This window comes from Dendrobium catenatum, unplaced genomic scaffold (genome assembly GCF_001605985.2).
Source record: "Dendrobium catenatum unplaced genomic scaffold, ASM160598v2 fragScaff_scaffold_1465, whole genome shotgun sequence".
Lineage (NCBI taxonomy): Eukaryota > Viridiplantae > Streptophyta > Magnoliopsida > Asparagales > Orchidaceae > Dendrobium > Dendrobium catenatum.
The window spans coordinates 21,563-38,276 of record NW_021319927.1 but is presented as its reverse complement, the minus strand read 5'-3'; the positions used below and the strand labels follow the sequence as shown (position 1 = coordinate 38,276).

Below are 16,714 nucleotides of genomic sequence, written 5' to 3'. Positions count from 1 at the left end.
GAGAGCCCTCTCTTGAAAAAATTAGAATTAATTGACCTTGATTCAGTAGGTTAGGTGATTGAAATTGGTTTGGTCAATCTCATTTTTAAAAGTGGTTTTGATAAACGATCAAAGAAGGTCAAGATAATCTATTTTTATGGAAAAATTATTCCGTCAGGTTACCTGATGTAGAGATACATCAGGTAGCCTATAATACGTCAGCACGTGCACTTACTCTTTACCGCTCGGCCCGACGACCCGACCTGGAGCGGACCCGGGAGTTGGCGTAGCTTGGTATTGCAAGGTATTGATCCATTTTGCTCGACAAAAACGAAAAATACTATTATGTGAAGACAAATACCGAGCAATATCAAGTTCTTTTAGGTATTACTCGGTATTAATACCAAGTTCTTTTAGGTATTACTCGGTATTGCTTGGTATTGGTCTTTACAGAACGATACTTATCATTATTGCCAAGCAATACTGAGTAATACCTAGCAATACCGAGCAAATACCGAGCAATACGTGAACATAGTAATCCCGGATTCGTCTGAGTCGGGTCGTCGAGTCGTCGGGCCGCGTCAAAGAATAAGTGCACGTGGCGACGTATTATATGCTACCTGATGTATCTCTACGTCAGGTAACCTGACAGAATAATTTTACATTGAGGGAGCTTGAATGGCTTTGGTTTCGTTTGAGAGAGTTTTTTTTACTGATTTTTAAAGTAGTTTTTTTAATTCAAAATTTATTTGAACTAAAAATTTATATATTGAAAAACTATTTTAAAAATGATCAACCTCTTTGATAAAATCAAATCCAAAATATTTTGAAGTATATTTGATGAGATAAAAATATAAGAGATATGTCATATGACGCTAAAAAATTTACCAACAATAAGTACAGGAAGAAAGAAAAGCAAAAATGCAGAATGCACAGTTCCCCTCTTCTAAACTGCTCGCCAAGTTCTTTCGCAACACAATGCCCTCTCTCTCCCTCCCTCCCTCGCTTCTATCTTCATAAATCGATATTTCACGGCGGAGATGTCGTTCTTATCGTCCTCACAAGCTGAGAGTGTTCTACCTCCTCTTCAACAGAACCGGGTGGTGGTGAGTTTTCCTTCGTATCAATTTTGGTGATTTATTGGTTCGATTACTCCTTTTCAGTTTCTATATTTTTTTTCTGCTGTTTGTATTGCCAGCTCGGGTGCGGCTCTTTGTCTGTTGATTACCTGGCGACGGTGGTGGCGTTTCCTAAACCAGATGATAAGATCCGGAGCACTAGTCTGAAAGTAATACTCCTTCTCGTTGAAACTAGGGTTACATTGAATTTAACTGGATTTGGTGTTCTGACAAGGGGTCTTTGTGAACTATGCTTGCTTTTATCAGAAAAGAAATTGGTTTTTTGTTTTTAACTTGTTGTGTTTGGTGGAATTGTTGGTTGGATGGTTATGAGTTTATCGTTGTCTTCTTTATTGCTTAGGTGAAGGTGAATTACTGAATCTACTGCATTTTTTTTTCATTTCTTATTCGAGCTACTGTGAATGGGAATTGGCTTTTATCAAATGGCAAGGTAAAATTTGTTATTTGATTGTTACCAAGTCTTGGGGGAGCTGGATTATGGTGTTGGAGCTTGGGGAGTTCTATTTGTCGATGTTGAAATATCATGGAATCATCCAAGTGTTAGAAGTTACTGTTTTAAGCTAACAATCAAATGTTTGAAGGGATATGAGAAAAGAAGCAAAATGGTCCATTTAATTTTTATGGAGCAAAATGATCCCCAACTATATTAAAAGATAATTTTGGTCCCTCAACTCCTCAAAGAAGAATCAAAATAGTCCCATAATGTTTTGATTTTTTTTAAAGACTTGAGGGATAAAAATGATCATTTAATATAGTTGAAGATCAATTTTGTCATTCATAAAGAGTCAATAAACCATTTTGGTCATTTTCTCGAAAGGTTATTGACTATTTCAAGCTAATAATCAATATCCATTCAAGTGTTAAAAATTTTATCTGCATATCATTTTAAACAACTTATATCCATATAATTGTAGGTTTATTCATTTATTTCTTAATTCTTTGGCACTTATTTTGTAAACATATATGATTTAATCATTTATTATACATTTGCAAATCATTTAAGTCTTTTTTCAATCGTCTTATCTTCAATAGATGTCAGTCCAACATTTATTCTATTATAACTATTATTTAATTTATCTTTAATAGTTTGCCACAATCATTTTTCTATACTCAACTTAGATATTAATTAATTTCTTATAGCCTAACATTCAAATCCATACAACATTACTGGCTTAGTTGAAATTATAGAAAATTTTCTTTTAAGCCTCTATGATATCCTAATCACACAAATTACCAAGATAATTCTCTATTTTAATTATTTAGGCTTAACTCTAAAAGTTATATCCTTATTTATAATTCCATTCTTCTATATAATACATCCAAGATATTTAAACCTATAATATCCAGGAACCACCTTATCGTCTTATATTATAGAGTAGCAATTTTTAATATCATACTCACCAAAATTTTATATAATTGTATTTCTCAAATTTTTAATACCTTTAATTATTCACTTATTTTGCTGAATTGTTCAGTAATTAGAACTGTATCATCTATAAAAAGCATACAACTAATCGCCTCACTTTGAATGTTCATTATAAGCATCTCCATAACAAATATACAAAGATATTGACTCAATGGTTACCATTGATTTTGTTTTTTTTTTTTTTTGTTTTTTTTTGTTTTTGTTTTTTTGTTTTTGTTGAAATTCTTTAATTTAGACAATTGATAAATCATTGTTTGACGTGCATTATTCGTATTTTATTGTTTAAAAAAAATGAAGGTAAGTGCTTCTTTTAACTAGTAGTCTTTTAATCTACATATTTCAAATTCATTTCGTTTGAATTTCATCTATTGCATTGTTTAGTTGTATTAGAAATCCTAGATTCTTAGAATTTTTTTATTATTATTATTATTTTTTTTAATCCTAGATTCTTACATATCATGCATACAATCATAGCACATTATGCACTGCATGTGAAGTTAGATTTCGCGGTGTTTGTGTTAGTTGATAGTACAAATGGTCCGGCTCATGAACAAATTATCTTTGAAATCTTTTAGGTTAAAATAATTTTATTTAGATTGTATAAAAACTTCAATATTGAATGCTATAGAAGGAATTCTTTATCATTGTTCTTTTTTGTCATTATTCTATGTCTGGTGCAGCTACCTTCTTTAATTGGAATCATTGTTCAATCGGAGTTATTACTCTTATTCTTTCTTCTTAGATTTCTCTTAATCCATGCATGCCTAAAATCTCATTTTTTTATTATTGGAGTTGCTGATTATCAAATTATGATTAAGCTCCAGTTAAATTGGAATTTTTTAGTAGAATATGCTTGCAGTTTCTTTTGGAATTTCTAAGTGTTCAAATCATTAATGTGGCGGGAAATTGAACTAAGTTTGAAAATTAGCCTTCCAGATTGTTGCAGTACCCAGCTTTCCTCTGCTCATCATTTATTTTATTTATCCCAAGAACAATTTACTATCCTTCTGTTTTACATAAGGAAATAGGTACTTTGAATTGAATGTTCCTGCATTTATCTTTTGTTTGTGCAACATATTAATTATTTCCATATCATCTTATTTGTTTTGCAATACCTGAGCATGTTTATTCTCTTACGTTTTAAACTCATCTTCCTCAGGGGCTTGTCTAGTGCATTTTTAGCATCTTCTTGTTCTGAAATTCAAATTTTATGGAAGTTTGTCTTCATTTATGCCATATATCAACACTTTAATCTTTATTTTTTATTATTTACAATTGTAGGTAGAAAGTGGTGGCAATACAGGGAATGCCCTAACTTGTGCTGCTCGATTGGGTTTTAAATCCTGGTTGATTTCTAAGGTTTAGTTGATGTCCTTTGCCACATATTTCCATTTATTTTGAACTTAACACTTCAACAGAAGGAAGCTAGTTTATCAATCAACTTGATCATGCATAGCACTAAACCTTATTATATTTGATTGCTACAACAACAATAGCAACAAGCTTTTATCTCACTACATGGGGTCGACTAAATGAATCTTTTTTGCTTCATTGTGTCATATTAAGAGTCAAACTCTCATTTAATCTAATAAAAAATGTTACTTTTAATATTTTATTAGGCCTATCTCTATCTTTCTTAAAATATTCTGACTCTAATACATCTACTATCCTATCAAACTCATCAAAAGGTGATGTTTTATTTGATCAAATCATCTAAGACAACACTCTCTAATCTTATTTACCATTAGAGTTACTCCAATCTTTTCATATATATACTCATTTTACATTCTATCTCTAAGTGTAAAGCCATTGATGCACCTGAGCATCCTCATCTTTACATCACTTAACTTAATTTTATACTCTTATTTTAATGGCCAAAATTCAGCGCCATGAAGCATTGCAGATCTCACTACTATTTTATAAAATTTTCGCTTAAGTTTGAGGGTCACTTTTCTATCACACAATAGACCCAATGTATTACTGCACTTCAACTATCCAACTTGAATTCTACTAATAATATTCTCATATATTTCACCATCACTTTGAATAATAGACTCGAGATGTCTAGAATGAGCACTCTTCTTAATGACTTGATCACTTAATGTCACAATCCCACCCCTAGATCTATTACTACTAAAATCACTCCATGTATTTGATTTTAGATCTACTCAAATGAAAACTTTTAGACTCTAAGGTTGACCTCCATAATTCAAGTTTTTAATCAAACCCCTCTCTAGTCTTATCAACAAGAAGAATATCATCAGAAAAAGGCACACACCAAGGTACATCCTCTTGCAGATGTATAGCAAGAACGGACACTAAAGCAAAAATATATGAGCTTAACGTTGATCCTTGATGTAATCTAACTAAAATAGGAACATACTTGGTCAAACCACCTTGTATTTCAACACAAGGATCATGTATATATATTCTTAATGACTTAATATAATAATTATTAACTCTCTTTTTTTCCAGAATTTTTTAGAACACTTTTCTTGAAACTTTATCATATGCTTTTTGCTTTTTCTAAATCAATAAATATCATATGTAAATTCTACTTACTCTATATTTTTCTATTGAATCTCTCAATAAATATATGACTTCCATAGTAGTAGACTTAACAGGCATGAATCCAAACTGATTTTGCATTAGCATCACATCGTAACAGATGCTCAATTATTCTCTTTCATAATTTTAATGTATGACATATGAATTTAATTCCTCTATAATTCGCACATTCTTATGCATCCCCTTTATTTTTAATATATGAACAAATACTTGATTCTTAGATCTTCTAAAATCATCATGATTCATAGTAGCTCACATATTCACAAGGCTGTAGTCTGAACTCTACTTCTGCACTAGACATTGCCACCAAATTATATTTTTTGCTCCTCCATATAATAAGATTTCTTCCAAGGAATGTGCAGTATCATGAGGTAGATTGTTTATCTACTAGTGATCCTCCATATTCTGCATCAGTATATGCTTTTTAGGTTACTCCACAGCTTTTTCTGAAGAGAATTCCTTTACCTAGATTCCCTTTAAGGTAATACAGTATTCGGTCTATAGTTTCCATGTGACTCTTATTTGGATTTTGCATGAAATGGTTGACCATGCTTACAACAAAGGCTATATATGATCTTGTGTGAGAAAAGTAGATCAATTTTTCCACACATCTTTGTTAAGCTCCCTTATCTATGTCTGGATCCTCTTTAGCTTCCCCCAATTTGAGATTTGATTCTACTGGTGTTAATGCTGGTTTACAAGCTAGTTTATTTCTTTCTTTTAGAAGATCATTAATATATTTCTGTTGTGAAATGGAGATTCTTCTGTTAGAGTGGACTACTTCAATTCTAAGAAAAAATTTTAATTTATCAAGTTCTTTGATCTCAAATTTCTTGGCAAGACATTTTCTTAGAATTGCTTTCTCATTTTCATCATTTTCAGCCAATATGATATCATCTATATAAACTAATAAAATCGTGACTTCCCTTGAGTCCGTGTGCTTGAAGAATAATGTATGATTCTCTTGACTCTGTCGATATCCATTAATTCGCTTGACTTTTGAAAATATTCCCAATCAAGCTCTAGAGACTATTTTAGCCCATATAGAGCCCTTTTTAACCTATACATTTGTCACCCCCATATTTTTTCTTGAGTCATGGTGGGATATTCATAAATATTTCTTCCTCTAAATCCCCATGTAGGAATATTTTTTTTGACATCCAGCTATTCCATATGCCAGTTATAATTAAATGCTAGTGAGAGCATGATCTTCAGTGTTCATCTTGGCCGCAGGTGCAAAAATTTCTTAGTAGTTAATGTCGTACATCTGAGTGTACTCTTTTGCTACCAGTCTTGCCTTATATCTTTCTAGTTTATCATAAGCTTTGTATTTCACAAATAACATCCATTTATAGTCGATTGATTTTTTTCCTACTGGCAAGTCGGTGATATTCTAGGTATTGTTATTCTCCTTGAAAGTATGTATTGTTCTTCTCTAGGGCCTGCATTTTATCTTTCATGGTACTTCTCCAATTTCATCAGATAAGTCCTCAAAAATATTATTAGGAATATGAATATCATTTAATAAAGTCAGGAATTTTTTGTGTGAATGTGAGAAGTTATGGAATGATACAAAGTTGGTTATGGAGTTCACGGGAGGTTTTTTTGTGAATTTGTATTTAGCTCGATTTCAAGAGATGGTTCAGATTCTTGGATATGCTCTAGAGCATAGTTTGAATTTGTACGCCTAGAATATATTTCCATAATAGCTTTGTTCTCAGTGTCCCTGGTTTTGATTTCAGGTTTAGGTGTATTGGTTTGAGATGGAGTTGGAAGGCCAAGAGAGACAAGCTCACTTTTCTCTTCTTCCTCAATTACAGTCTCCGCCTAAAGATGAGGTTTGCTGAAATAGAATTTTTTTTCATTAAAAGTAAGATTAACAGGGTTTTCTTGGTTTGGGGGGGGGGGTGTTAACACTTGCAATCTCTCTGGATGGATGAATATCCGACAAAGATACATATGAATGCTCTTGGATATAGTTTTCCTCTTTTTTGGCTGTAAACGTGAACATAGGCAGTGCACCCAAAGATTCTAGGTATGAGGTTGTTATAGGTTCGAAATTCAGGGTAAAAAATGGATATAATATTTATTGGTGTTTTTTAGTCCCAAAGTTTTCGAAGGTAGTCGGTTTATGAGATATTTGATAGAAGGGCTTTCCCCCAATAGGATTTGAGTACATTGTAGTGGAATAGAAGTGCATGGGTGGAAACAAGAAGGTGACCATTTTTTTTCACAACTCCATTTTATTGTGGGATATGAGTGTAAGAAGACTCATTAATGATACATTCCTTTTAAAAGTAAGAAGATATGATTTGGTTAAAGTAATCTTTGACATTGTTAGAACGAAATCTCCTTTTTTTTACCCCAAATTAGTTCTAGATCATAGTGTGAAAAATGGGGAGGATAGGGCGAACATCGGATTTGTTTTTTAGGCAAAAGATCCAAGAGATTTGAGTGCAATCATCAATTAATGATACAAATCATCGGGCCCCTAAGATGTTAGTTATTTTTTAGGGTTCTCAGATGTCACTATGAATAAGGTTGAATGGGGTATGACATCTCTCATTTTTGCGCTGTGCCGTCATGTACCATGGCTCACATGTGGCACAAATAGCGCGCGCTATTTTAAACACATGCGTCTTGTCATGAACATGACGTGTAGGTGCGCCGCGCCGTCCTGTGCGCCATGGCCCGCGCTATTTTACGCCATTGACAACTATGCTCACGCTTGCCCGTACCAAGCCAATTGCTCGCCCCTGCCCGAATTCACCTTCACAGCCGTTTAATCACTCAAAGATCTGTTTGTCCCATAGCCCAAACCCCACTCAACTCAGCCCACTTTAAAAGCCCACCAACCTCACTCAAATAGCTTTCCCAACCCGATTTACCCACTTAACACCTCCTAACTCAATCTTCAGCAGCACCTTAATAGAGAGAGAGAGAGAGAGAGAGAGAGAGAGATCTCTCTCTCTAAATTTCTCTAAGCTCTCTCTATACCTTTACTTTTATTATTATTATTATTATAAAAAAGAAGAAGAGGGAAAAGATAAAAAAAAGAGAAAAAAAAAGAGAGAGGAGAGAGATTTTTTTTTTTTTAAAAAAGAGCAAAATAAAAAAGAGAGAAAAAATTTGTGCTTTTGTGACTCAATCCTCATGCCCTCAACATTTTCGCCACCTCATCATCATTGACATTGTCGTCCTGCGCAAGGTATAAATCACTTCTAAACTTAAAACCTTCAAATCTCGCTTTCGACATTCACGATGCACTGGAAAATCATCTATATACACTTTTTTCTAGTGTGGTGGGAGGGAATCCGGTGCGACTCTTGCGGCAAAGCGGGTAGGCCCTATACACACTTTTCTTATCGTGGTGGGGACACTCCTAAGTATTCGTGTACGTGCTTCTACGCCTGTGGGGAAAACTGTAAATATTTCAAACGAGTACGTCAAAGACTCATACACGCTTTTCTTAGCGTTATGGGATTAAAAATCACGACCACGGTGTCGCCAGACATCTACTATACACAATTTTCTTAGAGTGGTGGTAAGGCCTAGCTCCTCAAAATTTCCTAAAACAAGGAAGACGCTGGGAGGCTGTTAAAATTTTGACTAACAAAGGACCTGGACTTAAATGAATTGCAAGGAACAAGACTTGAACTATATTGACGTTGATTTGACTCAAATTGGGCTTGACGGGACCCAATTGGCTCGGTCAAACACACTCGAGGGAAAATCGTGATAAAAACGAGGTCAACAGTGGCCCCACTAATTCTCGAGATCATTCCTGCACACAATAAAATGAGGCAAGAGATCAATATTCTAATCTTAATTAGTCTATAATTAAGTTGCATAAATTTTAAATAACTAAAAATCATAATTTTTTCACCCCTTTTTCATGAGCTGCCATATAATAATATTCAATATATATTTTTGCATTTTCTTCTGTACTTCAAATAAATAAATAAAACTACAGTTCAAATAGTAGATGTATACTAAATTAATTGTAAATGTAGTGGACCAGGTAATTATCTTGTATTTAAAATTTATCTTATCATAGAAATACAACAGGAGCACCTCAGACATTTTTTCCAAAATATAAATGGAATCTTTACTTTGCATCATATGAGAAAATCCATCATAGCACCTCCTCGCATCTCTGTTATATTAACCAGAAGAATCCAAAAATCCAAAGCTTAAACAAACTTGATAACTTCTCCTCCATGGCAACAGGCTCAAGCCATGATTCTTCCTTCCTCACAATTCATGTAGAAAGGAACCCATCTCCGTCGCGCCTATCAGAGCTTCGAACTAAATCATGGCCAAAGTAAGGGTCCTCTTCCTTCTGAATCTGAGCTTTATTGTTTCTTCATACTAACTTCTGTATTCAGATGGGGCTGCCCTCCAGGAAAATACTATCTGAAGTTTGATGCAGAAGAAATATGCTACTTTCTTAAGGGGAAAGTCAGAGCACACATAAAGGGATTATCAGAGATTGTAGAGTTTGGAGCTGGAGATCTTGTTGTTATTCCTAAGGGACTCAGTTGCACCTGGGAAGTCTTTGTGGCAGTTGATAAATACTATAAGTTTCAGTGATCTTCTACTGATGTAAGTATGTTTCTGAGGTTTTAGAGTTGAGTTAATATTGTAATATTTTTTCAACTACATCAAAGTTACAGAACTTCATGATGAAGCTGGAGACATTGTCGTCATCCATTAATTTTCTTATTTCATGAAAACAAGATAATAAGTTGTGGGTCCTCAAGATTGGGAGTTTGCTTTTGCTTTGTTCTCTTTGTCCCAACATTTATTCTTCAATTATGATGGGAGTTACGTGGGAATCATTAAGATAGAAATGTATGATTGAGGGTGGGGAAAATGAGTATTGTATTCTTTCCCAGCTAGCTTAGGATTCTAAATTAGTAGAGGAATTTTGCTCTTTGGGGACAAAAATTCTTCGAATTGGTTTATGGCCGTTGGATTTACTTTGAAGAGTGTAGATGTGTAAGAAAATGCAAGTTTAAAGGCCAATTTTGTTTATTTTTTTCCAGGAGAATTGGACCATAATATTGATATTTTGCTATGTGCGATAGTAGTTTAGAGTAGCATATCTTGATTCATATATTTTAGAGAAGACAAAGAGATTTTATCCAGCTTTTTTTTTCCCCAAGGGCTTCTCCCGCCGAACTCCAAACGACTATAAGGCATAGTTGATTTGCTCCATTCGAACGACAAATAAATCGCTAATCAGTGGAGGGTGAACAGTGCGACCCAAATATTGACGTGGCACTGTTCGCCTACGCGATTTTTCTGTCGCGATTTTTCTGTCTCAACCGGATTTATCTAAGAAACGTGCAAAAGAGGAGAAAGATGGTTACCTTTGCAGAAGCGTGCAAAATGGAGTTCGATTGGAGATGAATCACGACATGGCCCCATACTTTCATTAGTATCGACTGTAAATAACTCATGAAATAATTAGGCAAGCAGGGTCTTATTTTCTTCTATAAACTCCTAACCCCTAATTTACATGGCCCCATACTTTTGTGCAATCGTCATCCCCCATTGCTATCGGTAACAATGATCGACGACAGACTACAAGGTTTCGTTTGGGGCGGCTTTCTTTCTATTTCTGTCTACATCTTACTAATCGTCAAGGAAGTAATAAAATAATCTTATTACATTTTAGAGCAATTTGAATAATTTAATAACAACTTTGTTTTAGAAATTTTTAAATAAAAAAGTATAGCATTCTATTAAAATCTATAAATGTAGCTTATTTAACAGATCAAATCATAAATCATTCATCCTCATCAGTGTGCAGCAGCAGCTACTGCCTTGAGGGATTCAAAGTGTCCCAATTATGCTCACAAGAAAGAGTTCGAGCAAGAATGAACGCCGAGGTGAAGAATGAAATAACTTGTTTTAAGGAGGTCTTAAATAGATATTGGGTGTTATATAAATAAATAGAATAATGTTTCAGATTTGAGTGATATGTCCGTAAAACTTTTATTTAAGAACATATACAAACTAACACTTATGCATTTAAATAAAACAAATAAGTTTATAATTAAGACTTGGGCTTTATCTGTGACAGCTCTTTATTATTTTTTTTAGGAAAAAAAATATTGAATTTAAAATTCTGTATAGAAAATTGTTTAAGAAAATAGTAAGAAAACTATTCTAAATCATATTAGCGTCCTCCAGATCGTATTAAGGGGTGTCAATTTCAAGTCGAATCCGAAACTGACACAGTATTATTTGGGTCAACCCAAATCCGACTTGTTTTTGCAAATTGGTCGATTTTTTGGACTCAAACACAATTCGCTTCGGGTTTGGGTCAACTCGACACGACTCAGGACCGACAAAAAATTGCTAGTTTTTTGGTCAAGAAATGGGTCAACCTCGGACTTTCGGATCAAAACGGGTCAATATCGGGTTTTCAGGTCAAAAATAAATTTTCGAGTCAAAATTGGTCAATTTCGGGTTTCTGGATCAACCCAAATTCGATCCGATTTTTTTTTAAAAGGATCGATTTGTTGAACCCGAACTCGATCCAATTCGAATCCGAATTTACCCTAACCCAAAATTTTTAAATTGAATTGGTGTCTTTCGGGTCGTGTCACACCCCTAATCTTATTCCATCCATGGCTGGCTTTTTCTTTTTTCTCCAATCTTCGTTCGGTTTTTCTTTGGAGCAAGTGTTCAACTGCGAAATGATATGATATTATGATACCCTGCATCCTTCTCTCCTCCTCCTCACTCCCTCCTCAGTGGGCTCATACTCTACTTCTCAGCCCAAAGCCTAACCCTAGCCCTACTCCCGCTGCTCCTCTCTCATCACTTTCGTTTCCAGTTCACGCTCGCTACTTCCTTTGTCGCTGCCGGCGCAGGGACTCTGCCTTGGACCCAAACGCTGAGTCTGTCAGGGCCGGCCGGTTCAGGTTCCGGGAAGAATCAGGCAGCGGAGAAGTGGGTGGAGATTTTGGGCAAGGAGGTTCGCGTAGATGGTGGTCTGACGGCATCCGGGACGGCGACTTCAAGGAAGAAGTCGACTCTTTCGATGACGGTGACGATGATGGTGAACAGCTCTGGGATAAAATATGGATCTTTAAGGTGACTTTCGTCTCTATGTTAATTTATTGAATTTTCTATCCGGAATCATAGTGTGTAACACGAACAAATGTAGAACTAGTCTTTGTGCTTGTTGCTTTGGATGCGAATGACCCCCCTTTTTTGTACTTCTTGTAATTATTGGAAGGTTGTACATCCATGAATTGGATAGGCATTCTGTTATGGCTAGTATTTAAAGTAGAATAAGTTTTGTGTAAGTTTCATTGTATATTAAACTTTTTGCATTGCTGAAATGTTCCTTGTGGTGTTTTGATAGCTGATGTAGATCATGAGACTTGCTATGGTTCAAACTATTCCTTTCACACAAGAAATATAAAGCCTTAGAGTTGTCTACTCTGGGTGACTTTGAATCTCAATTCTTTGAGGAATTTAGAACCAATTGTAGGTTGAGTTGGGGTGCTCTGGGCTTCTTATAATTAATATATATATTATTATATATATATATATATATATATATATATATTTGGAGATCGGCTAATGAGGGAGGAAGATTATTCATTTGATGGATGAAAATCATTGCCATTCTGACCTTAATAGCTCAACTGCTGATAAACTTTGGTGTGTTATCTACCCCTAACTAAAAAGAGTAAGGATCAGTTGTGTTAGTACTGTGATTATTTTAAATGAGGATGGCCTACATGATGATTTACGTTGAGATTAAGATAATGAAAATCCTCCAAGATGATTATTCAAGAAGTAGTTTATTTGTTTGATTGATTGGCTTATTAGATATAGTAGGGGTGATTTTGTTAGATTTCAAGTTTAGATATGATCACATATTTAAGTTTATAAATAAGTTCTAGTGCAGGTGCAAATTTAGATTCAACAGTACTAAAAGAATCCAAAGGGGACAATAAATTTTCTTATGATTCATTTTCAAAAGATATTCATGATTCATGAACTATAATTTTTTTATAAGATTAAATTTGATTGTGCATTATTCTTGTGTTTGTTGGGCTTTAAAAGAGGAGGTAAAGATTTCTCATTAGGAATTTTATGTACATGTGATGCGGACATCCAACCGTCCATGCCAATCCGAGGAGCTGAAGATCGACGACCGAGATCACTTTGTTTATTTTCGTTTATTAAGTGTATTTTAATTTAGTTTTGCAATTTCCATTTTACCCTCTTTGTTTATGTAAGCCCAAGGGCGAATGTCTTTTAATTTCTCTTGGGCCTATATATAAGGCCCTTCTCTTTGTATTTGGAGGATGGATTATTGATAATGAAAAATTTTATTTTCGTGTTGATCTCTTAGTGAGTTCAGAAGGATCTCTTTTGAGTTCCGCCTTTCCCAAGATCTCTTTTGTGTTCTTGAGGAGGTTTCGCGGATCTCTTTGTGAGTTCCGAGATTCTCAAGATCTCTTTGTGAGTTCCGAGATTCTCAAGATCTCTTTGTGAGTTCTTGAGGAGAGTTTCGTGGATCTCTGTTGTGAGTTCCGACATCCCTACAATCTCCTTTGAGATCTTGAAGTTTAAGAGCGTGAGGTTAGAAATTCCAAATTTCCCAAACTTCTCATCCTCTACCAAGCTCGGGCTTTTCCTCCCCAAGTTCTCCTTGCGCCGGCCCTGTTGGCCCGTCCAGAAATTCACCCGCCAGCCATACCTTAGCCGACGCCCACCAACCCCCACCTCCCCTCTCTTCCTCCTTGGAATAAAGAAATTTCTTAATTAGAAGAGGCTCACACATTAATGACAATTTGAATTTGAATTAGCATTAATTACTCCTTAATTCGTCCCTCCAATTAAGCCGATACCATTAATTTAAATCTGAAATTTAATTTCAGATTTAAATCAATTAATCATTTAATCCTCCCAATTAATGATAATTCAAATTCAAAATTTGAATTTGAATTAGTTTTATTACTCCTTAATTTCAGATTTTCATTCTCTCTCCCAAATTGATTTGGGCTTTAATTAATCTTGCCACCTAGGCAAGTCCTAGGCAAGTATATGGCATTTACGTTTCACATCAACATGTGTGGTAGTACTGAGAAGTTGTTCATAGCATGCCTTGATTTTCAAAGATCTGGTGAAGGCCTCATTTAGGGATTTTTCTAGAGTGTACTTAAGTCATTCTTAATCTCTTATCTAATATCTTTAATAAAACACATAATTGTTGAATCTCAAGATGAATCATGGTTTTTTTATAAGATCTGTAAAACTAATTATTTTGTTTACAACACTTAAAAGTGCTTTTTCAATTGGTCTCTATATTCATTGAATGGTATATATTGTTCTTTAAGGCTTCGTTTGGGACGTCTTTCTTATTATTTCTTAAAGCAGCTTTCTAGTAAAAAATTTGAACTTTTTAACTAGGAAGCCATTTTAAGAAGTAGGAAGAAAGCCGTCCCAAACGAAGCCTAAATTTGTCTCATTTAAGTCCATTTTGATTTTGTTTTACTTGCAAGCCTTCACGAAAATATTTGAACATGTCCCACAAATTTTGCTTTACAAATTTCAACCATTTCATATTCAAGTTGATGGTAACGTTTAAAGAAATATTTAACATTATCAATCCAATTTGAAAATATTTTGGCAAAGGGAACCCACCATCACATAGCAAGCAATGGTTTAAAAAATCAGTTGCACATGCTAAAGTGCCACTTAGCAGATTCACAAACAAAAAAAACAACCAATCAAAATAGCTTCATTTTAGAAAAATTCAGAAATTGAAAAATAACATGTCGAAGGAGAATATTGAGACATGCTGAAAATGGAAATCAGAAGCAAGGGGAGTTAAATTAATACAACTCGCTGTAAATTAAGCCTCAATTGATAGTCGAAATACTAGAACACATCTCTTTCTCAGCGGCACCAATGTGATAGATATGTTACATTAACAAAACCAAAAAAAAAAAAAGAGAATAAAAAGATAAAGACATTGAGAATTAAAACAACATCAACACGCAAGATTTGTGTTTCCAATAATTAAAGGCTTTCAGATTTGCATCACCATGTAGGTTAGAACTTCACATTACCTCTCTTCCTTGTTGTATGTATTTAAGCTGCCAAAATATTTACTTGGAGGAACCTAACATTGATCAGCTCCAAAGAAAAGTATAAACTACACGAAAGATGCTTGATGTTAGCATTGATTAAAATATGATTATACAAATATTGAGATGCTTTTGTTTTGGTCTATTTCAGTATAGCCTCTTTACCAAATAAAATATGCAAAATGTATGACATCTAGCCTTGAAGGCTCTAGGTGCATATCAAAGCGTTTTGTCATGTTTTCCTGTGGCATTTATTTTACCTAATCTTTATTGATGAATGTTTGGTGATAGTGAGTCGAGTATGTATGGTTTCATGAAATGTCTGGCTTCAATGTGATGACATTTTCTTCCTAAGTTCCTGCATCTCCGTTTTTTAATGGTACATGCAACTCGTTAACTGATTATAAATGGTATAGTTTTTGAATGTGCATTTGGAAAATTAAGATAGGTTTTAGGTGTCTATATTGTGATTGTAAGCAGCAAAGGCGTTATATTACACACGCAAGAATCAGAGAATGACTTCATATATACTTTAAGCTTGGAAATACATCAAAACCTGCAACCCCACCACAAATTTAAACCTCTTTGCCTTGCCTTGAATTCATATGTTTATTAGTATTGTTAATTGCAAACTAATACTGCCGTTGTCAGGTTCCAAATCTTGAATGAGAAAAATGGAGGGTTGCGTTAGGTAGTCGACAGTCAGCGTAAAACTTGTCGAATAATCATGACACGAATCTTTTAAAAAATTAACCGGACACAATGTCAAAAAAGGATTCATGTAGTCGACCCCACGTAGTGGGACAAAGGCTTGATGTTGTTGTTGTGGTATTAGTATTGTTAATTGCACTTACTCGCCCATGCTTTTTCTTTACAGAATCCTTAAGTTCAGCTATTCTTCTATGAACATATGAACGTTAACAAAATATGATAACTAAAACAATTCTGCTGAAGCGGTTGGTCTTGGTGCCTAAATTACAGGTTTTTAAGTCATATGGCTACCTACTCCCTGCCATCATTGCATCAATGCTTCTTGCAACAGGTCCAAAAGCTTTCCTGATGGCATTAGCACTGCCTTTGGGACAATCAGCAATATCCCTTGCAATTGACAAGCTATGGGGCGGCGCGAAGGAAGAGCCAGGGACTAGTCCCAGAATCAGGAGGAAGCCATTTTCCACCTCTTCAACTGATTACAGAAAGGAAGAGCAGGATGAAAGTAGTGTTAAGAACAAGAGAAAGGCAGCCTATCAGTCATGGGTTGCGGCAGAGAACGGCTCAGATGATTTCAGGGGGAAGGATTCAGAGCGGCCGAGTTTTGGAGGATGGGATGAATTGGATCAGCAGAGAAGACAAGTAAGGTGGCAGCCAAATAGAGCTGAGAGCTCGTCCAAATCTGCTCAGGTGAAGATGGGGAAGTTGTCCAATAAGGGAAGGTACAGCGATGCTCCTCTGTTTCTAAGGCTCTTAATTGCAGT

At 34.8% G+C, this 16,714-nt stretch overlaps 2 protein-coding genes across 3 annotated transcripts; both read left to right on the top strand.

Moving 5' to 3' along the window:
- Nucleotides 1-870: 870 nt before the first annotated feature.
- On the top strand, nt 871-9,896 carry LOC114580997. Of its 2 annotated transcripts, none has more exons than XM_028700157.1 (5): nt 871-1,085; nt 1,178-1,267; nt 3,826-3,904; nt 9,343-9,436; nt 9,518-9,659. In XM_028700157.1, exons 1-5 carry the CDS (start codon nt 1,020-1,022, stop codon nt 9,537-9,539), a joined length of 351 nt encoding a protein of 116 aa, XP_028555990.1. In that variant the 5' UTR covers nt 871-1,019; the 3' UTR covers nt 9,540-9,659. The 2 variants fall into 2 exon arrangements, with proteins under 2 accessions (XP_028555990.1, XP_028555989.1); XM_028700156.1 differs by having other exon boundaries at nt 874-1,085; nt 9,501-9,896.
- Nucleotides 9,897-11,759: 1,863 nt separating this feature from the next.
- On the top strand, nt 11,760-16,714 carry LOC110111055 (the record flags this gene model as incomplete). The annotated part of the gene is given in 2 exon segments (XM_028700155.1): nt 11,760-12,222; nt 16,221-16,714. Coding segments are annotated over 2 exon segments (881 nt in total), but the record flags the coding sequence as incomplete, so codon positions are not given.